Source organism: Sinocyclocheilus rhinocerous, unplaced genomic scaffold (assembly GCF_001515625.1).
Source record: "Sinocyclocheilus rhinocerous isolate Xijiao unplaced genomic scaffold, SAMN03320098_v1.1 scaffold50, whole genome shotgun sequence".
Classification (NCBI taxonomy): domain Eukaryota; kingdom Metazoa; phylum Chordata; class Actinopteri; order Cypriniformes; family Cyprinidae; genus Sinocyclocheilus; species Sinocyclocheilus rhinocerous.
In genome coordinates this window covers 492841-516558 of record NW_015641057.1, presented here as the reverse complement: position 1 = coordinate 516558, position 23718 = coordinate 492841, and the positions used below count along the sequence as shown (strand labels likewise).

The window sequence follows — 23718 nt, the reverse complement described above, 5'->3', positions numbered from 1 at the left end:
ATGTTAGGTGGGATTAATCGCGATTAATTTCAGAATTTTTTTTGCAATTAATTAGTTAATTTTTTTAATAGATTGACAGCACTAAAATATATGCATGATCATTTAAAAGTTTGGGGTTGGTAAGATTTTATTTTTATTTTTTTAGTGTCTTATGTTCACCAAGGCTACATTTATTTGCTCAAAAATACAGTAAATACTGTAAAATTCTGGAATATTATTACAATTTAAAATAACTGTTTTCTATTTTTAAATATTTTAATATGTAATTTGAAATTTTAATATCTGTGATGGTAAATTTGAATTTCCAGCATCATTAAAAAAAGTTGTGCTGCTTCATATTTTTGTTGAAGCCATGACATACATACCTATATATATATTAGGACCTTTTGATAATTTTAAATAATAAAAAAAATAAAAAAAAATAAATACATTTTCAAAACAAAAACAGAAACAGGAAATATAAATTTTTTGTAACATTATAAATGTCTTTACTGTGACTTTCGATCAATTTAATGTGTCCTTGCGGAATAAAAGTATTAAACAGTATTTTTAAAAAAGCATTAAAAAGTAAAGAAAAAAAAAAAAACACCCCAAAAACTTGAGGTTTTCTTTTAAAGAATTTAATTCTTATGATAAGGATTTTTTCATTATTAAATCAGGACAATTGTATCACCCTGACTTAAAGCTTTAAAATGAATTTTGATTGGTTTTGTACGAATTGTTTTTTTTTTTTGAGTACATTAATATATAGGACCAAAACTTAATGTCATTGTCCCACAGACATTTGAAGTTAACTCTATCGCCGCTTACGTGCCACACACAGTATCACACTTTAAGAATGTTCATGTGTATTTTGCACTTGCAATATGTTGTTCAAACATTCATACCTATCTTGACGTACTTGCGTAAAGTGTGTTTCTGGCCTCTCCTGCCTTACAAAGCAAATTAAATTTGCCAGGCCCACATCACAGAGGTCACTAGCTGAATTTTTCTTCAACAACTTGGTTAACTTGCCCACTGCTACCATGTTCTTGTAACAGATGCATAAATTTGGCCTCCCGTATGCTGTGATGCGATGCAGCAGCGCTCCGTCCTTCCAGGTCCGCCTTCTATGACATCTCAAGACTTTCCTGATGCACTGGAATGAGGACATGGCACCCTCCAGGGAATAACTCACAGTTCTGAGGCTCGCTAGTGGTTAACTGCCGACTTCCCTCAGGGTTCCGAAGGGTTGCAGATGGCAAAGATGGTGGAGGTAGTGATGAACGGTGGGGAAGAGAGTGAGAGAGAGAGAAAGACAGAGAAAAAGGAAGAGCACAGTGGAAGCGCCAGCACTATAACAAATGGGCCTCCAGCCGAAGCCAGTGCAATCCTTGGCGTATGTAGCGCACCAGTTCTGTCATGCTGCTGTGCTGCGTCAACGGTTCCATCACTGAGTCCAGCTCCAGAAAGAACTCTGTAAGAACAGAGAGAGAGACACACAGAGCGATTGGCAACATGGGACCAACATTGTTTTTTACATATGACTACAGTAAATTATATATAACAGGTGTTGCTAACCTTTTTGAGATTGAGTGCCATTTTTTATGTGCCACTGACAGTAAAAACCAACAATAAAGCAGATGCGACTTTCTGGCAGACTAACTACAACATCTTGACCCCAAAATGGGTCCATTGACAGCATTCAAAAGTAGTCATGTATTCAGAGAAAATACAGTTGTTTAAAAATGACACATACATTGCAAATCATAAAAAAAGATAATGTTTTGCCAGTGATTGTATTTTAGAGTGATCTAAAAAGTGGAAAATAGACTGAATTCTGCCTTTATTCATTAAAATTTTTTTTATTTTTTATTTATTTTTAAAATTAAGTATAAAGCATTAAGAATATTTTGTATTCCTAAAAACATTTTTTTAAATTTTCTTATCTTTTTAAGATTGTTCTGAAGACTTTGAAGAATTTGAATTCCAGAAAAGAATGCTGTTAAAAATCCTAGAAAAATAAACCCTTAACCCTCACAATGCATTAAAAATCTGTATGATTGTCACATTCTGGGTCCAATTCGATGAATTGTTTTATAAAACAGTTTTTTTTTTTAACTAAAACCATATTGTATCTGATCAGCAACTTTTCATTAGTGAGTGAATGTGAAAATGTTGTTATTACTATGTTATTACTACATTTTTGTTTTATTTACAAAATTGAGAATTCTTTGAAATGTATATTCAATTCTGAGGAGAAATCCTATTTGAATATGTCATTGTTAAAAAATAAAAACAATAAAAATAAGAAAATACATAATAATCTGAGAATTACCAGAATTACCCCATTGGAATGAATGGGGTGTAATCAAATTCATTTGACTTATATCTCATGATTGCCCACATTTATGAAACCTAAAACAATGTAAATGTTCCTCTGAAAAGTTTTCAAACAAATTAAATTCATTTTACTTACATAAACTTTAACTTTTACATAAAAAGTGATACATTTTTCATGCTGCAGTGGTTCGTCAACAAGCGTGCTTATTCACAAAATTCAGTCCCTAAAGTGTGTGAGACATGTGGAGAATGCTGAGTATATGTATATATATATGGGGTGGAACGATACATGTATTCGTACCGAACCGTCACGGTACGGACATCTCGGTTCGGTGCATGAGGCCTTACAACGAATACAGGCAATTCACCCCCAATCCAGAAGGGGGCGCCCGCAGAAATGCAACGCTGTTTGATAACCGGCCGCCAGCAGAAGAACAGCGAATGCCATAAGTTGCGCACTAGTGATGCAAAGTCCGATTCATTGTAACGTATCTGAATGCTAAACTATTATTTATTATGTAAATTATAGGCTTTGTACTTCAGTCTCATTCCAACGGTGACACAGAGGCGGGCGTGCACTTAAGGACACATTTACAAAGTTCTTAAGAATTAAGATTCTAAAGAATTTATCTAAAAAAAAATTCTTAAGATTTTTGTGAATTTATGTGAGGCTATGAATGATAATTCTAAAATAAAGATGTCAATAACATGATAAACATGCTATATAATAATTATTTCTTGACTGAACACAGACAAATGATACAAAACAACAACAACAACAACAACAACAAAAAAACAATTAATCTTTAACTAAATTTTCCTTCATCAAGGTGAATTTTCTTAGGTTTAGCCTGAAGATAACGGAGGTATCTGATGACATCACTGCCTCCTACTAATGACTGCAGCAATTAGCAAATAGATGACAACAACAGACCACAGAGTCAGAACTGATACTGTCATAATTAGCCAATCCCGCTATCATTCTGACCAAAGCTCGTACCCACCATCACCTAACTGCATTCATTTCTGGGAAAGAGACTGAGGAGGGGAAGTTGAGAGAGAGTTTATTACGGCTGATTTCTGAGGCGGGAGAGACCTTGTACAACACGCAGGGTCTCAGAGCGTTTTAATTAGTCTCCTAGAGAGAGAAAGAGAGGAAATGACAAGCCACATCTGATCTCAAATGCAATTAGCATAGTGGCTTTTTCATTTCTCTGGTGGGCCGTATCAAACGTTGAGTTACTGATAACACTGCGAATGCGAGAGGTGAAATTCTTATATAATGCTGCGATATATGACAGCCAAGACAAATGAGATTTATCCGCAGGAGAGAGATTTTGGGAGAATCTGTGGAAAAGTAATTCTTTACTTCAATGATTGTTTCATGATGCAAGATAAAAAAAGCCCTGAAAATGGTAGGCGAAGAACTAATTTTGTCTCTCTAATACTGATGTGCGATATAGCTAAAAATAATACAAACCTTTGACAACAATGTACATATGTGCACTGAAAAAAATCTGGTGTAGAAACAATTTTTTCACTCCAAAATTGCTAGTAAATTGAAAATAAATAAACAAATAAATTAAAAAAAAAATTAAAAAATTAAAATTCTATATATTATTATAGAACATATATAGAATATATATTCTATAATATTATTATATTATTAGGGATGCACCGATAGGATATTTTTTGCCCGATACGATACCGATTTTAACAAACAACTATTGTCCGATTCCGATACCGATATTGGTCAATTGCCTAAAGCAGGGCTTCCTGCGTTCCTCTGTATTAGGCTATTACCATTCCGAAACCAGTTTGAACTTAAACGTTTATTTGCCTATAATAATAATAATAATAATAATAATAACAATAATAATAAAGTACAGCGTTTTCTTTCATCAAAAAACAAAACAAAACATGAGGGTCTTGATCTGGTAGCCTATATTGCGCTTAGTCATAGCCAATACAGCATCACCTTGACTTTCCTGGGCCAGCTTGTCAGCGGTTTCCCAGTGTTCATAGCTGCGCAGGATGTTGTTGGTGATGTTGACATGACTGGCTGCCATGTGGTGGATACGTTGGGGAATGGCCACACTTCCAGAGGCAGAGGAAGAGCCCATCACTCCAGCACCGCTGCTGACCGAACTGACAGGAGATGAACTCAGGGACATGGGAGACGGGGTACCTGTGCTCCTGTTAGGAGACAGATAAAATACTGACCAATGAGAATTTTGGAAATTCAATCCACCGTATTCCCGCACCATTTCAAACTGACACGTCACTTTCCTTACCATTAAAATGGATCTTGTGCATTACTATCTATCAAATGTAAGTGGCGAGTGGGGCATGTAAAGACATGTTGTTTGTAGCTTGGTTTCTGTTTATTTTATGTTATGCTCAGCAGCCCCGCCCACAGTGAAATCTCATTGGCTCAATATCCTGTGCTACACAGCTTTATATAAATAATATACATCTTGATTGGCTTTAATGACTACCCTTGTGTAAAATAAGTACTCTTTAGCATACTTGTAAAATTAGTACTTATTATGGAAATTATAAACATTAAAATATATACTTAAGTGCAAACTGAATGTAATGTTTTCAGACATGAAATTACATGTTCTTTGCAATTAAATGAAAATGCAGTTCCACTTTATTTTAAGGTGTTCTTGTTATGATGTAAAAACATATATTTACTTACTGAGTAATATTGATTAACTACATATACAGGGTTAGAGTTAGGATTAGGGCTGGTTTAGGTTAGTTGTATGTAATTAAGTAGTATTTACTGTTATTACTACAATAAGTAAAGTGTAAAGTGGACATTAATAGTGTTATATGAATTAATATTTAAAATGTTTTATAGTTAAACTATATATTAAATACAATTAGTTGAACTTAACAGTGCTTTTTGACCCATTTAAGTAGGTTTAGTACATCTTTTTATCTAATTTCATAATACTACTCTTTTAAATATAGTTGTACTGCTGAATATACTGACAAGCATTTATGGTAAAATAAAATATACTTTAATGTCCTTTCTGTTAAATGCAACAAAAAAAATTTGCATATCATTTATTTGAAAAGGAATTTGTAATGATGCAGTTGCAGTTTAGAACATTTAAAATTTCAACAAAAACATAAAAAAAAAAAAACTTTCAATGTATTATCAAATAACACACTACAATTAAAACTATAATCGAGTACTTTAAAAATGCTTTAGTATGTTAATCAACATCAAAATAAGATTACGATAACCTAATTATTTAAAATGTACCTGAATTTTACTGTAAAGAAAATTTTTATTTTATATGAAATAAATATTTTACAAAATATTTTGAAATCTAAAATTGTTATAAATCAAACCGATATGTCTAAATATGTTATGTTCCAAATTTGAAGTTGATATTACAAAAATTTTGGTTCCTGTGAGAAAAATAGATTTTTAATGCATTTTTTCTGTCACAAATGTATACATTTCTGTCACAATGTTACTTCTATCATGAAATAACCACCAAATATGGAACATTGAGACTCAGACCTTTCCAATGACACACATTTTGTCAAGACTAGACTTGTCAAGAACGCTGACAGCTAACATGTTAAAATAAAACCTTTAATTTGACATTATTACAACTTTTTAAAAAGTTATTAGAAGTACACTGTGTGTTAACAAACATAGTCAAGAAAGTGTAAGTGTCAACTAAGTGGCCTTTTCTTTCATTAATATTATTTTATCTGCACATAGATTTAAGATTTGAAATACACTATAAGTGCTTATTCAGTTCAATTCAGTAAGTGCACTTCTTTTTCACAAGGTACCGTCATTGCTATAAGATTCTTTATGTTTACCAAACAACCCTTTAATCAGTATCTCAGTACATTATCAACAGTAACCTGCAGACAGTGTCGTTCCTCCAGACAACTATCGGCACACATATTCATTGGTTTCTTAAGTGCTTCACCCCAAACAATCTGGTTCAGTGGCCTGTAATCCACTGATAAATGGAAACACACTCAAGCCTCGGCCGGCTAAATTATGCGCCCTGTCAACAGCCGGGCCCATTCGTAGCGGGTTTCAGGGCTCAGCTAAAATAAATAAACTCCCTCCGAGGCGAAAAAAAGATTCATGATGGTAAAGGATGAGGAGGAGGTTGAGGATGGATGTGTTGATCACAGTTACAGCAGGTACGGCTGGCTCTTTATTGCTAATGTAGTAGCTGCAGGGGCCGAGCCGGTGAGGCTAATTGCTTTTGACAGGCAGGTTGGCAGCCGAACAGCGGGCCTGGGTAGTGTCCAGCTAGAGGCCGGATCAGACACACACACATAATAATAATAAAGTACAGCGTTTTCTTTACTCAAAAAGAAAAAAAAAACACGAGGGTCTTGATCTGGTAGCCTATCTTGCGCGTAGTCATAGCCAATACAGCATCATCTTTTCTAGATTTTGACCAAATGTATTAAACAAAAGAAAATACTGTCAACCCTTTAAAGACATTAAAGTCATTTTTCAAGATATTTAAACATTTTTGCAGCATGGATAAAAAAAAGCTACTCCTATAAGCGTTTTGAGAGGAAATTAATATTACTAAATTAGTAGGCTGTCCACTGAAATAGTACATTCTTGAAAAATGTGTTCAAATTATTTTGCATGTCTTTCAAACTGTATGTCACTTAATGAATATAAGACCACAGTAAAAACTAACATCTGCCTACAAATATTTTACCAAATCATTTCAAATTATAAAAAATTATGAGAATTTTGTGAACCATTTTAGAGTGAAAATAAATTGTTGTATACTTTAAAGCACACAAAATGTAAAAAAAGAAGATTAAAATCTAATTATTTAAAATGTACTTAAATTTACTGTAAAGAAATGTACTGTACTAAAGATTATTTTTTTTTTTTTAAAATAAATATTTTACTAAATATTTTGGGATCTAAAATTGCTATAAAATCAAAACCATATATAAAGCCATACATAATTGACTGTTCCAAATTTGAAGTTGATATTACAAAAATGTAGATTACTGTGAGATTTTTAAGGAGCTATAACAAAAATAGCCACTGGGTTACACCCAAACTCTGTTGAATATTTTTAATGCACTTTCTTATCACAAATGTATAAATTTCTGTCAAAATAATCTTCAGTCACAAAATAACCACCAAATATAGAACCTTGAGATACAGACCTTTCAAATAATGTGTTTTGTCAAGATTAGATAAAGTTTACTAAGGATAAACTTTGAACCAATTCAATAAAATACACAGTCCTCAGGAAACTTCATGGCCAGATACTACTACTACTAATAACATTGCAAATATTTTTTTTAATTAAAATATATGCAATATTCACAATGTTGCTTAATATCACCAACAATCTTACTGTAAATGCATACATGTATTTATCACTCAGCTATACTCTCTACTTGCAGTCTAAAGAAAAAAACAAGTGTTTGTACAAACTGTCTACTGAACAATAAAACCTGAAATACAACTCGAAAACCATCGGTTGGCAGCCGAACAGCGGGCCTGGGTAGTGTCCAGCTAGAGGCCGGATCAGACACACACACAAAGTCAAACACAGCGCCTCTCGCACCGCCTCACCCCATTGGTACTGGGTTGCCATAGAGCTGACATGGAAGCGATGCTGCTTTCCCAGAGTTCATCTCTTCATGTCCTTTCACTGATGTCAAGTAACCATGACTGAGGCTTCATATCGCGCACTATATTTTTTTCCCACTTGGCAGCGGGAAGAAGATTCAGGCGGGCTGTTCTCAAGCAAGATGGAATCTTTTCACAAGCTGGCAGAAACACAAAAGGACAAAGAGAGGAAAATGCACGTACTTTCCATTGGCTCCCCACGGCGAAGGTGCTTGGGAACTTTTTGCAGAATTCTGAGGGAGCGAGAATAAAAATCATTTATAAACACAGCATATAATCGCCAAATGCAAGCATGCTAGGTCTCATGCAAATGCTAATAATCATAATTAGCTTACAGTTTGACAATGTATGCTTAGAATTTATGACTAAATTGATTTAATAATGCAGAATTTATGAGAACAAGCTATTCAAACAAGTGTGAAGATTTCTAGCTCTGTTTCTTAATTGCAATAAACAAAGAAACAGAGGCACGGGGTCGTATACCTTGAAATACTCCATTAGTGAGCGGGAATACTTCATGGCATGGTCCTTCTTCAGCTTGAACATTCGCAAGTACAGGAGTGACAAACAACGATTGCTGAAAAAGAGAAAATATTCATTAAGGTTCTATTACGATCTTGCCAAACATATTCAAGGAATATTGGAAGATGCTGTTAGGAATATTAATGCAGCATCATCAAGGCAATGTCTGGGTGTTTTTGCTTTATAATGTCCCAGGGATTGATTTTTATTGAAACTAACTTTTTGTTGTATGAATGTTACATAAAACTGGAAACTATTTATCATGCTATTATTATTATTATTATTATTTATTTTTTTAAATGCCTTGTTTTATTCTCGTTCCAGACCCAGATAATCTAATCTTTAATATGAAAATCCATCATACATTTTACTGCATTTTCAAACCCATTATAATTAAAACAGTGACATTAACAATTCCAATATTTACACTGTTAAAATTATGTATATCCATCTGTACACAAATTATGACTGTCCCACAATTGTGGCATCATTTCCATTATGACTGATAGTTTTGTGTATAATCAATTTAAAAAAAATTTTTTTTTTTAGTTTATTTGGTGCTTAGTGTACTTTTAGTGTAAGTTAGTGTACTTGGAAATTATAGTGTTAATGAAGAACTTGAGATAAAATGTGAAGAAAATAAACAGATAATATCAAAATAAAGCATTTTTGTACAAGAATTGTTAAAATTTTATTTAATTATGCGCAATTAGGATACATAAAATGCTACACTGTAAAATCATATCAGATCATATCATATCAGTAAGTCATGGGAGCTTATGTTTTTATTTTTATATTACTTCTATATGAGCAGCAACTGAACTTAAGAATGTTTTTTTTTTTTTTTTTTTTTTTTTTTTTTTACAGTGCTATGAAATTGGCTTAAGCGAGACAAAGGAGACACAAATTTTATTCCAGACATGTTTAAAATATAATTTCCATTTCCAAATATCACAGAATGTTATTAAAGACAATAAATACTTGGTGGAAATGACGTGTTAAGATGAACAAACAAAACAAAACGAAATGAAACGAAACGATACAAAACAAAACAAAACAAAACAAAACAAAACAAAACAAAACAAAACTTCAATATGAGCACTGAGGGAAAAGCAGCCAGTATCTTGGGGTGGCTGACCTTTCAACAGTATGCTTGCGAGACACCAGATGCTTGGGACATATGCAGAGCCCCATGAAACCAAAACTAGCTTTCTCACATTTCTCACGCATCCAGACTACTGAAGTCCCATCAATACATAAACAAGGTGTCTGTCCCTCCAAAAGCAGGTCAGAGGCTTTTATGGCATCTTGTAGATGCATCTTTATTTGAGCATGAAACGTTTCCTGACGTCACAGGTCAAAATCTACAGGTTATATTGGCCTAATATCTGAAGCCCGAGAGTAAACATGTTTTTACAGCTCTCTTAAATGCATAGAATATCGCCCGAACGGTATTATGTCCTCGACCCAGGTTTATAAATCATAAACGCAGCAGCCTTTGAAAATCCCTTTCGGCTGCTAGATGACTTTCATTAACAAGCCAGAGAGACTGGCAGCTGAATTCCAATCTGCGCTGATGACTGTCATCCCGCTATAAGCACAAAACTAACCTTGACATTCAAAATAAACAAGCCGCCGTGGCATGACAGGCAGGCAGAGCACGGGCGGCTTTTATCTGGCCGAGAATATGTTTCTGCCGTCACTATGTGGAAATCTTTCATTATCCTCTAATAGCTTAATGAAATACAGGAATAATGATCCACTCTAAGCTGATTAAGCGCTTTAGCAGTGTTTTAAAGCTTCCTTCCAGATACGGATGATTGTCGTCGAGCGATGGCTGAGAGGAGATTTAACTGGCTGCTAGTGCAAAGCGCTGGATTTAGCTTCTGATGGTACGCGGGGAACGGCGTTGAAGTGTTAATACCACCTCTGACACCCTTAGAAGGCCCTAATGCGTGCGTATCTGTTGGGTTATCAATGAAACTCACATTTTGACCTCCATGTATGTTGAGTGTGACTTTTTCAGCAAACAGCATTGCACTAATTTGATGTCCCCAGACTATTGGATAAAGTCCATATGGCGGGTCATTCTGGGTATGTGGAGGGCGTTTACGCTATAAAGCTTTTAACTAAATACGAAAAAAAAAATCTTTTTTTTTGGCTGTTTATTTACAGGACAATAGCGTTTTCGGGACATGAAAATACAAACTTTTAAAAACAGGTTTCAAAGTGCAAGTTTTTGAAAAAACTACATGTAAACTTTGGATCTGTGTGAACAGGGAACATTTTGACAACATTGCCGTGTGTACGCAAAACTTTTCAAAAACACAAAGGAAAAACTTTTCCGTTTTTAGTGCATCGTTGTTGTGAAATGTACCCTTATTCAGGAAGGGTTCATCTAACCGACATTTAAAGTGACTTTTAAAGAAGCATGATTCATCTTTTTCTGTGACATTTAGGGGTGGGCAATCTGATATAACCTGCATAACTCTGGAAGCAAAGTGGAATGTAGAATTATTAGGACACAATGTTTACTTGCTAATGTTTGATTCTATGAGTCTTGCAAACGTTGTAAAATCAAGTAGCTCTTCCTCTAAAATGTTAATTGCAGAAGCCTTGAAACAAAACTTTATTTTCTGTTTGGCTGGTTAAAACGTGCATCCTGATTTTTAAAAACTGCAAGCCAGCCTATCAGCCTATATTTCTCCAGTCTTCAGTGTCACACGATCCTTCAGAAATCATTCTAATATGCTGTTTTGCTGCTCAATAATTTTTTTTTTACATTATAAATTGTGAAAAATGTTGTGTTGCTTCATATTTTTGTGGAAACGAAGATGGTGATTTTGTATTTTAACAAAAAAAAGTTTTAAAGAACAGAATTAACTCAAAATAGAATTCTGTTGTAACATTATACATGTTTTTACTGGCAGTTTTGATCAATTTAATGTGTATTTGCATACTTAAAAGTATTAATTAAAATAAACAACAACAACTATTCTTTCAAAAATAAATAAATGAATAAATAAAATATGAATCTCACTCACTCACTCACTCACTCTCTCATCGTGCCTAACAACGCCCCTTAGCTGTTATAAATTCACTGTAAACCACGGCTTCACTGGGCTTATTGCTTTTATAAAACGGTTATTCCATATACGTAGTAAGGTTTCACAGAATAAAACAGAGCAAATAAAGTGTAATGATATAAATAAAAACAGTATTCTTCCACCAAACTCAGAAACAGTTGTGGTTCCAACACAGTGCTTGCCGAGCAACACACAGAAGTAAACAAAGGTGTATGTTTGTAGTGTAATTTACAACAGCTTTGAACGCGGCTCAACCAATCAGAATCAAGGACCGGAACTATGCGTTTTATAAACAAATATAAAAAAACTACTGACACCATATTTCATTTAGCAAAGGATCTTAGAATACACTGATGAACATTGAGGACCATCTAGTTTTATTGCCTCTGATGTCAATAAAAACGAGGACTGCTCCAACTGTAGGTAATCATCTTTTATTTTCGAATCACGAAGAGGGCACTGACCTGATGAGCTCTACGGTTTCTGAATACATTGTGTATGGTGACTTGGCCTCTAACGGGTCCCGTTCCATGGCATTGCCGCATTCGATAAACGAGAGCGCCCCGTCTGCGTAATTCACAGCTTTGCCGAACTTGTCCATCTGTGAAGCAAAAGTGCCATCAAAGGTTGAGAGAATTATGCAAAAAAAAACAAAAAAAAAAACACTGAGGTAATTTTTTGAAGCTCGTAAAGTCATATAGAAAAACAGATATCATCAGAGGAGGAAATAAAGCCATTAGGCTGAGGTAAGAAGATGAGTCAGAAGATGTAATGCAAGAGTGAGGCAACGTGCAGATTTACGGCCAACTTCACGACAGGTTTATGAATCAGAACAGTTTATTTTGTGTGGTATAGTAGTACGAAGTGCTTTTCTCTATATTTAGGGATTATGTTTTTCATCCTGACTTATCGGCACATGCTCATAAAGGCTAACTTTAACTCTCATGTCTCGTTTCTCAAACACAAACTAATCAATAGCACTAAACAACATTACGCCTGCCTCCAAAAACCCAACTGCATCCAGCTCCGCAGACAATCACAAACAATAAGAGCATATCTCATCTCCATAGGAGCGTAAAATAGATTTACTGACCACTTGCCTCCGCCGGCACCTCAGGAGCCGAGTCCATTCGTTTTCAAGTGAGCCCTTCAATACGAGGCGCACGGACGCTCGGGATTCATTACACGCCTGCCACTACGCTCATGTAACACTGGCAATCAATTCCCTTTACTTTGTATTCATGACTAGGCCTATACATCGTCATCGCGATTTATGACAGAGAGGATGTAACTTGCGATAATGGACAATGTCTCCAGAGATAATTGCCTGGATCCAATTATTGAGGGTCTGGGGGTCTGTTTTGTAAATCTCTAACAAAGCTCCTGCTTTATGGATGCTAAGGGCAGACACAAGGGCTTTCGCTCGCCTATATTGGAAAGTCTTCCATTATAAAAGGTCTGCCGAGAGAGCTTTTTCTCAGCTTGCTAATGGCTCTCTGTAGCGGATGGGTTATGTGTCCGTGTAGTTAAGAGCAGGAATTTTTCATCTACTCTTGCTGAGTGCTAACTTCCCATTGGAAAGAAAAATCGCTAAAGATTGCACCATTATCACTGTTTCTCCTAGGCTGCACTGAGATGGGATGAGAACTGAATGGAGACTCTGGCTTGGCAGATTTTTCTGCTTAGTAAAAGACGTCATCATTTCACATATGTCTCCACTAGAGTTTCAGAAAAGATCTCACTGTTACCCACAGTGCTCAGGTGCCAAGATTCCCAAATCAGGGTTCCCACACCTTCCGATCAATGAATTATCAAGATTTTATCAGCTACCCAAATTACTTTTAGAATGCCTTATATAGATCGCATTGACAAAGACCAATCTTAGCAGAACAAAGCTAGAAAAGCCTAGAAATTTTCTTCCTTGAATTTTTAAATCATTATTTTTTATACAGACTATTATTATTATTATATTCTAACAACAAAACAACAATACTACTACTACTACTAATACTACTACTGCTACAGTACTAATTTATTATTATTATTATTACTATTATTAGTGGTAGTAGTATTTTCCCTGTGACTTTTCAGGCCAGGAAATAGCCGTTTTAAAATTCCCCAATATTCCCAGGTTTCCATTAATCATGGAAAGTAAATTCTGCAATCAAATGTCAGAATAACCACTAATAACAATTAGAATGATCAGATCAATTTATGAGCTACAGCGTTTTTTCTGTAGCTTATACCATATTCAGTCAAATTGTTTCTGCTTCGAAAGTTATTTACACTAGGATTTTATTTAAAGATAAACAATAAAACTACACAATAAAACACCTTTTCTTTCAGTATTTTATTCCATACAGTGTTGTTTTATTAGTAATTTAGATAGTTTTTAAAATATGTTGAATTATTTCCCAGTTTCATTTTCATTTTAGATAGTTTTAGTATTTTTGTTGTTTTTATTTTTAATTGAAAATTTTTTTTTTATGTTGATTTTGATAACACTTTATAATAACATTCAGTTGTAAGTCATTTATAAGTGATTAGTTAATGATGAACTAATCATTTACAAAACATTCATAAGCAATTAATACGTGATTTGCTAACAATTTGTGTATGTATTGTTAATTAATTTACAAGTAATTAGTTAATGATGAACTAATCATTTACAAAACATGACTATGCGTTCATAAATGATTAATAAGAGATATGTTAATATTTTTATTTATGTTTTGTAGATTAAGTTATAAATCATTTACAAGTGATTAGATGGTGATGAACTAATCATTTACAAAACATGACCATACGTTCACAAATGATTATTAAGTAATATGCTAACGATTTACAAATCTGTCGTAAGTTATCTTAAAAAATAGCATCACGAAATAATCAAAAAGATCCTTAGTAAATAGCTAATAGTTACTAGTTATTATATTATTAATCACTTATAAATCATTGAAATGTCAACATTGTACTAGTATCTCAATAAACATTTGTTATTCAGTATATAATTTATGTATGTTTCGTTAAAGTTGTAAGCTGGTCTGTTAAAAAGCCCCAAAAAAATGCAATTATGCTAAAACTTTTTTTTTTTATGAAGAATAATAAATTATTTGCTGTCAAGTGAATAAACGTGTAAATGACATTTACAACTGATGAGTAGTTTACACTTTAGATTAGGGGTGTTGTAAATACCTTGTATACACCTACAGATCATTTGTATCAGGTAAGACAAATCTACAAATGATGTGTAACACATTAGACTTTAGATTAGGGGATGCAGAAAGCTTAGTAAATTATTTATTCATGCGTTTACACAACAGGTTTTGAATACTTTGTAGTGTGTACTGCAATGTAAGGGCTGACCTGTGAGGGTATAGACAGATGTCTTCTCCGACACACATATTTTTAACGCTATTTAACTATAACAACTGTGATTCTATAACAATTATTGTTTTGTATATGTTTTGGCATATGGTTATGAATAGACTTACCAAAGCATCTGCCTTGTGCTTCAACTTCTTGGCCTCCTGCATGTAGTAATCTGCATTGTGAACACTGTAATGATATAAAGTGTGATTAAGATCTGTTTGTTTTTCCACACACATTCCACTGTGCGCATTAACATGAACCTGAAATATGTAAAGCTGCAATACGACTGAAAGCGTTCCAGACTCAGTCAGTCATTACCCACAGCAATCACACTGTTACTGTTACATACGTGTTATTAAATGTGAGTTTAGGTCTCCTGGGCTCCATGTGCTCCGTGGACAGGGCTGAAGTGTTTGACCAGAGGTCTGGCTCCGACTGACCACTGCCGTGAAAACCGCCGGAAGGCTTGCTGTGACTGTCTTCCTCCTGGAACAGCAAGAGAACATTAAAACGATAATTAGCCTTTAACAGCTTGAATAATACATAAAGGATCCATTCACTCTCAGTCTGTTCTGCATCTACTCAGTGTTTTCATTTTTAGGACCATTTAGCTGGATTGATTTTGGACGATCGGCACATGGGAGCCGTTCTCTTGTCTTCAAGGCTATTTTGAAACCTTTCCAAGAAGGTAATTAGTTTAGCAAAAACACAGGAAATGTGGTGAAGGCCTCAAGCAAAGCAAAAAAAAAAAAAGAATCTATCTATTCCATCCATCAGTCTATCTGTCTGTCTATGACTTACAGCGCTGGTCTTGGAATGGGAGAAGGATTTGTTCTCTCCTTTGCGGTGTTTGTGTGATGAGGACGATGATGAAGAGGTGGAGGCAGGTATTGTGCGGGTGTTTGGGACGGTGGAGGTGTTTCCCTCCTGACTGAGGGAGCTGCATTCACTGCTCCTCCGTGGGCGGCCCACCGGCTCATCGGACAGCGGCGACAGCAGAGGCGGTAACAGCTTATCATCCCGCTTGCGAGGTTGCTTCTTTAAAGAACTTGGCAGAAAACATAGACAACAAGTCAAAGGTCTCTGTCTGTACAGCAGTAGGCCAATAAATTTGTGGCGTTTACAATATTTCTTAAAACAAAGACATTCAAAGTCATATTTGTGACCCTTAAGTCGCTGGGGTATATTTGTAGCAATAGCCAAAAATGCATCGTATGGGTCAAAATGATTGATTTTTCTTTTATGCCAAAAATCATTAGGACATTAAGTAAAGATCATGTTCCATGAAGATATTTTGTAAATATATCAAAACTAAATTTTTGATTAGTAATATGCATGGCTAAGAACCTCATTTAGACAATTTTAAAGGCGATTTTCTCAATATTTTGATTTTTTTGCACCCTCAGATTCCAGATTTTCAGAATAGTTGTATCTCGGCCAAATATTGTCCTATCCTAACAAACCATACATCAATGGAAAGCTTATTTATTCAGCTTTCAGATGATGTATAAATCTCAAATTTCGAAAAATTTACCCTTATGACTGGTTTTGTGGTCCAGGGTCACATTTGGTGGTGTTTTAAACACTACCGAGGGATTGGGGGGGGTACTGTGAATGTATACATACTGTGAATGTAATCACAGTCAGATATATCTCATGTGAATGTAAACTGATGGGACTACATATTGTTCACGTGCCAAAATACCAGATCTGTGCTTTAGGCCTTGTTGTGGAAATGTAGATTAAGACAGGGGGAAAGAAATCACATGGACAGATTGTTGCTACACTCTAAAAAATGCTGGGTTAAATACAACCCAGTGCTGGGTAAAATAGGGACAAACCCAGCAATTGGGTTGTTTTGACTCAGCAGTTGGGTTAAGTGTTTAACCCAACCTTCTGGGTAGTAACCCAACCTAACCCTAACCCCTAACCCTAACCCTAACCCAACAGTTGGTTTAAATTTTTACATTAAAATTTTAACCTAAAAGCTGGGTTTGTCCCTATTTTACCCAGCACTGGGTTGTATTTAACCCAGCATTTTTTAGAGTGTACACTCTAAAAAATGCTGGGTTGTTTCAACCCAACTTTGGGTCAAATATGGACTAACCCAACTTTTGGGTTAAAATTTTAATGTAAAAATTAGAGCATTTTTTAGAGTGTAGAACAACTCAGATAATGACTAGATGCTTTGGACTTAGACTGAAAAAAAAAAAAAAAAAAACTTTCCTAATATAAACATACATTGAAAAAAAATTGCAGAACAAAAGGTCCAAAAAGTAAAAAAAAAAAAAAAAAAACTTTCCTAATATAAACATACATTGAAAAAAAATTGCAGAACAAAAGGTCCAAAAAGTAAAAAAAAAAAAAAAAAGATCATATGCAAAAGTATACAGGTACAATATATATCATTTAAAATAATAAATAATGAGCAGCAAAACTGAACACACGGAAGCACTGTTTTCTCAGATTTTTTTTTTTTTTACCTTTTTTCCCATCCCTAAATATCTTTTTCTTTTTTCTTTTTTGAGAATAAAACTAACAAAATGTTGTGGTTGTCATAAGAGAAACTAACACATTGAAGATATAGTGAAACAAATAAATATAAATAGTTTGCAATTGTATAGCGACACATGCATTAAGCATCCGATCAAAAATATAAAATTACATTTCTTTAAAATTACAATAATGCAAAATGCAGTTTCATGACAAGTAGAAAATAATTATGGTATTACATTTTTCTATTTTTATTTGCCATTGATGCTGACTTCTGAATCTATAGTGAATCTCTGAAAGAAACGCTCTCAGCTCAACTTCTAATGTTGCATCTCAGCACAACACTAAACCCTAATTAAAGAGTAAAGCTTCTTTCTGCAATTCAAAGGAGCTACCACTGACATACAGTATATTATTTTACACAGGGTGTAATTTTGTTGAAAATATGATACTTTATTCTGCTCTCTCTTTTATTATTTTCACCCTGCAGGGCAGTAGGGTCATTTTAGATTAAATGGTTTTGTTCCTTTTCTAGAACAACACAGGAGAGACACAAGATCATATACAGATGAGAGAGGGAGGTGGTGGCACCTGCATGTGCTCTGATATAAACTTTGCTAAATTCATTTACATAAATGCTTACATGTCTAAACTTAGCCTAAGCGCTAAATAAAGAAGCTCCACCGAGACGGAATGTCCTAGACAGCAGCATATTTTTTGCCTTTGGTTTATTAGGCTGAAAATACACCATAAAACATGAGTCTCATCAGTTAACAACACTAAATAAAAAGCCTTCTTTACTTTTTCTAATTCAATTAAAAGGGTGAACGCAGTGAACAAGCTGATTTAAAACACACTGAGCAGGTGATAACAGTAAATAGCCCGAGGTGCTAAACACTTCCAGTAATAGTTGTTAGCGGTGGCTAATAATTTAACGTAGCGCTGCTGATCGTATCATGAAGATTTGTTGGCGTTAGTCGTGTCGCAGTGCGGTGGGCACTCAGGCGGACAGGACAAGCATATGACCCCTGTCATGCGTGTGTCTTTGATGGGCTCTAGCCTGGCCTGACACTAATTGAATATCTAAAATTAGCGGTAGCCATTGTGCTGGTGTCAGTGTTAAATTACTGTAATGCAGTGGGACAAAGCAGGCAGGCGGCTCGAAAGGGTGACCTGTTGCTCCTCCTGCGTATCCCAGCATTCTCTCAGAGGACATAACACAGGGTGAGCTACTAAGCTGAGTTGGCAAATCTCGAGTGTTTTCGTGCATATGTGGCAAAAACATCAGGGGACACTGGCAGCATATGTTAAAGAAAAGTGAAGCATCGTGGGCTCTCTATATGAAGGTTTTCAGCGGAGTTACTGAACAAAATCCAACAAGAATCGTTATTATCTATTAAAATCAAAATGGCTAGTCACTAGTCATGCTCCTAAGACGTAGGCAACAAGCCATGAGTCAGTACTGAATACTCACTCTTTTGTGCTGGAGACCTTGTGGTTGTGTATGGGCGAGATACAAGGAGGAAGCAGCAGTGCGTCTTTGTCCATCCGAAGCTTCTTGCCTCCACTCATCACGTCACAGTGCTCAGACTGCAGAGAGATGGAAGTTAATTACCACCATACAGAATTTAACATGTTATTTAGCTTGGCAGGATAAAGGACGAGTTGAAACATCTACATTAAGACTAAAAAAAACCCATCTTTTATAGTCCAAGAATCAGTTTCCCCTTACACATGGTTGAAACAGGATAGCACTGAAATTTTAAATTGTACTTTACTCATGAACACATAATGAATAGTGAATTCTACACTACCTGACCAAAAGAAAAAAAAAGTTGCAGTTTGGATTTAAATAAGCAAATACTTTAGATTTTAGGATTGAATCATTTTTGCAGTGATTAATATGTTACTGGCATGTTGTGTTTGACAACAATTATTTTAACCCTAATTGATGCACTGTGTACTTTTTTATTTCTCAAACAACCATATTGGAAGACATATCCATGTGTGATTAAATGAGCATGAGAAATCATTTTCATACATGAATTGGTCACCACACTCTTTAGATGCTGGGTTTAAAACAACTAACATTTCTTGCTTAAAATCAACCCAAAATAGATTGGAAATTAACATTTAATAATGTTCAATAAATGCTGATGCCTCTGGTAATTTGGCATTAATTTTAAGCCAGCCAAATAACAATTTATAAATAATACGGTAGTTGAGTTAAATAAAACTACCCAGAAGGTTGGGTTAAACATTTAACCCAACCGCTGGGTCAAAAAAACCCAGTCGCTGGGTTTGTCCATATTTAATCCAGCATTTTTAGAGTGCATGGAGTCCTGAGCTTAACCCCATTGAAAGTCTTTAGGATGTGCTGGAGTGAATTGACTCTCCTAATGTCAATACTAGATCTTGGCCAAAAACTTAACTCCTGATGGAAATAAATGTTGTGATGTTGCATAATGTTGTGGAAACAATGCCACGACAAATGTACAATATAATCAAAATTAAAGGTGGTCCAGTGAAAAGTTAGAGCAGAGGTCTTCAACCCTGCTCCTGGGGACCCACGGTCCTGCAAAGTTTATTTCCAACCTGCTTCCAATGAGCATTTTCAAGCAATCTTGAGGAGCTCGATTAGCTGCTTCGTTTGTGTTTGATTAGGGTTCTAGATAAACTCTGCAGGACAGTGAGTTCCCAGAAGACCTCTCTATTAGAGTGTGCAACATATTTTTTTTTTTTTGCACAGGCAGTGTATATTGAGGTCTTGACAACCCTGGTTTTCACATATAGTAGACTTCATATGAACCAAACCCAGTTCAGTTAAAGTGAACAAGAAAGGGAACTGGCTGCAAGTGACCTCAATGCTTCAGGTGTTGACATTGTAAGTGGTCTTAAAAGGGGACTCTTTTGAACCACAAACGAACCTCTTGAGGTTGTCTGTTTCATTTATGCATCTTTGGATCATTTGTGGGGATCTGAGATCATGTGCTTACATGTGCATGTTATTTGGCTCAAGATTGCTTGTATGTTCAATTGAACTAGGTGTGAAAAGGTTGGAGCTGCAAGTGGTCTTTCATGAGCTGTCACCATTTGTACCCGTAGGTGTTAAGAGTTTAATATGTTCCTGTAGACAGGAAGGTCTATGATTTACATATGACGTTGGATGAGATACTGTACTATTTTATAAAAACAATAAAAACCTTTGGCCATTAAATATCTGGGTTGCTAATGAATCATACAATTCGAACTCGGCAAGGGGCGATCCTTCAGCTATCAAGGTTGTGTCCTTCAACAAGGCACTCCAGAGGAATTGTTCCATGGAAAAAGTGAATGTCGCTAAAAGGACCTGCTAAATGACTACTTGCTTAAAATAATAATTGCATGATTATTTAGCAATTGCAGTCCTTGATTTTATAATTATAGTGCATGAAATGAGAGTGAGAACATTGAACACTTGCCTTGTGTTTCCTCTTGGATTTACTAGGGTTCTTTTCTGCAGGGATGGAGGCAGGAGACTGTTGCCGTCTGTGCTTGACACTGACCTCCCGACACTCGGCCTTTGTTGGGGGAGGCTCCGGAGGGTCTTGCCCTGGGATCCGTGATAGGAAGCTGAGTTCAATCTTAACCCAAAGGGACTTGATGTCCTCAAAATCTCTTAGTGGTGACAAAAGTTCATTTTGTACAATGGGGATGGGAGAAAAGATGGGCTCTTCCAGGAGATCCGAGGCACCTGGATCAGGAATAGAGGTGCTGCTTGTGCTGGTAAGGCTGCTAACACTCAGGATATTGCTGTTGCAATCCTTGGATTTCAGGCTTAGGGTGTTGGGCCCGGGACAGGGAAGCTGAACCTTAGTGAGCTCTTCAGGGTCCGAATGACACTCGGATGAAGAAGACTCTGTCTCGATGAACTCCTTAGACTTGGGGATGATCTTGTTGGGTCCTCGGTGCTTCTTTTTATCCTGAACCGGTGTGATATTCGTTGGTGCGGTGTTTGTCGTGGTGGTCCGAGGTTCCTTTCTTGGAGCCGTCTTGACCCCAGGGCCCTTGCCTCTAGGTTTTGGCGGTTCTAAAGGTGGGGGCTCTTTCTCTTTCGGGGTAGAACTTGAGTTCCCTGGTCTTGGCCAGTTGTGCTCCTCGCTGCTGGAAGATCGCTCCAACTTTTTAGGCTGCTTCTTTCCAGTGCTTCTCCTGGGGGGTGCAAGCTCCACTGAGGCTGGTGATTTTACCTTGGTGCTTTTGCTGTCCGGAGCCTTCTGACCAGTCTTGGGTTTGGCTTTCTCTCGGATAGGACTGAGCAACGTTCTCTCCTTGGGGTCTGCTGGTGCCAGTGCTGTGCTGGGTTTGCTCTTGCTGGAGCTCTGGTTGTCTGAGGCTTGGCTTTTATCAGGTTGAGAGCTGTTAAGCCCATGACTATCTGACTGGGTGTTAATTAGTGCTTTATTGTGAGGATTAACTTTGTTTAGCCACTTATCTAGTTGCCACTTGTTTGTTGATGGAGGTTCAGGCTGGTGGAAAAAGACAAAGCAAATTGATGGCACAACAGTTTAAGGAATATTGACAACACTGTCTCAGCAACTTATTTTATCAATCACACAATGAGATGAAAAGCAGATAATTTTTTGTTGCACGTGACATTTTTACATGCATTATGTGGGTCTATACAATGTAAATGGATGCATGTGTAAAATAACATGGAAACCAAATTTCTAATGATGCATATCGGTACAGATTTCATCTGTCTCCAGTGTTGATTCATGAGAAGCTTGATGTTTCCGTCATATGACTTTCACAGACCAATGAACTGGCGCTATGATGAAAAGGCCATTAAGAGAGGAAGTCATAAAATTCCTGAATAACGGAGGAAATACTGTGAGTACTGTCCTGATGAATGCTCACAGCTCTCGCTGTGGAGATGTTTTCATCGGCTATATTATCTCACGCCAATTGTTGTGTACCATTATGTTTCCAGACACAAGTAAATCTTTCCCACGAACCCATAAACACTGTCTTGAATGCTCTGAATCATAGAAAATCATTCAGAAAAGGAAGCTGTGGAAATGAGTGGACATCCATATTAACCATTAAACTCACGGGGTAAGAAATTCAATTCAGTGCACTTTCCAATCAGACCTGATGGTACGTTTCGAGACAAAAGGCAATCTCCTATGCTATTTGACATTCAAAAGCCACATTCTCCATCTGTCAGAGAGACATTTCTGCCAATACAAGCTACCAAATTTTATACTAAAAGCACCAGCAAAGATGATGAATTAACAATTGAGCATGTCTAAATTGACAGGCCTCCCAATATTTCACCACTGAGGCATCAAGGCTATGCGCGGCTGCTTGAAAGAGAAACATCTTTCTGCAGACCAGAGCGCTTGCAGTGCTAAGATACGGATTCCCATTGGACATCCCTGGCCGAGAGCAAAGCTATACACACAGAAGGGGCGATGAGAACCGGGAGATGTTTACTCTTGCGTAATGCTCTTAGGGAGCCCTGGGCAGGCTACTGCGGGACAACTTTAAAGCTGCCAATTAATCCTTTGAGGAGATCCTTTCAAAAGTCCTACCCCTAACCCATGCTGAGAAAACTCAGAGGGAGAATGCTGCCTCAGTCTCTCTTTGCCTTTAGCTAAATGAGAAAATAGACTTACTCCAATTCATCTCGGTTCTTTTGAAATTTCTGGTAATGGGCCCGGCAATAATCATCTAAGGGAAATAATTGCATATACTGGTATTCATTTACCTCAGGGCCCAGGGTTCAGAAGGTGAACAAAACACCAAACAAAACTGTAAATAACACTAAACAGAAGGGCTGAGGAAATAGCCAAACCCTGTCAAAAATGACTGGGTCATGCCTCGCCTTAAAAAAAAAAAAGTGGAAATAATATTTTGCTGTAGGTAAATGATGCCTATTTTTTTTCCCCAAAAAATAAGGAGTTCGTTAATTAGAAGGGGGTTTCCACATATTTTTGGCCCTATCCTGTAGTGTATGGACTGAACTGAGAAACACCTATAATAACAGCCATCAGTGAATGGAATGAAGAGACGACTCATGGATCAGTGTGAGGATGTGTTGTGACAGTTTAATGGCTCGTTTCCACTGAGCGGTACGGTTCGGTACAGTACAGTACGGTACGCAATTATTTCCGTTTCCACTGTCAGAAGTTGTGAATGGTACCAAAATAGCGAACCGTACCGTACCACTTTTTTGGTACCCTTCCGTTGGGGTACCTAGCACAGCAAAGG

At 36.2% G+C, this 23718-nt stretch overlaps 1 protein-coding gene across 1 annotated transcript in view; it reads right to left on the bottom strand.

Annotated features, from left to right (window-relative positions):
- Positions 1–722: 722 nt before the first annotated feature.
- LOC107754505 (AF4/FMR2 family member 2-like) overlaps positions 723–23718 on the bottom strand; it is a 259399-nt gene continuing 236403 nt past the window's right edge. Inside the window, exons 11-20 of the mRNA XM_016570984.1 lie at positions 20925–21971; positions 18938–19053; positions 15772–16018; positions 15320–15456; positions 15093–15156; positions 12048–12199; positions 8474–8567; positions 8174–8223; positions 4301–4518; positions 723–1456 (exon numbers count right to left, since the gene is read on the bottom strand). Of these exons, the coding sequence (XP_016426470.1) occupies positions 1335–1456; positions 4301–4518; positions 8174–8223; positions 8474–8567; positions 12048–12199; positions 15093–15156; positions 15320–15456; positions 15772–16018; positions 18938–19053; positions 20925–21971 (2247 nt within the window). The 3' untranslated portion in view covers positions 723–1334. The remainder of the gene's footprint in view (positions 1457–4300; positions 4519–8173; positions 8224–8473; positions 8568–12047; positions 12200–15092; positions 15157–15319; positions 15457–15771; positions 16019–18937; positions 19054–20924; positions 21972–23718) is intronic.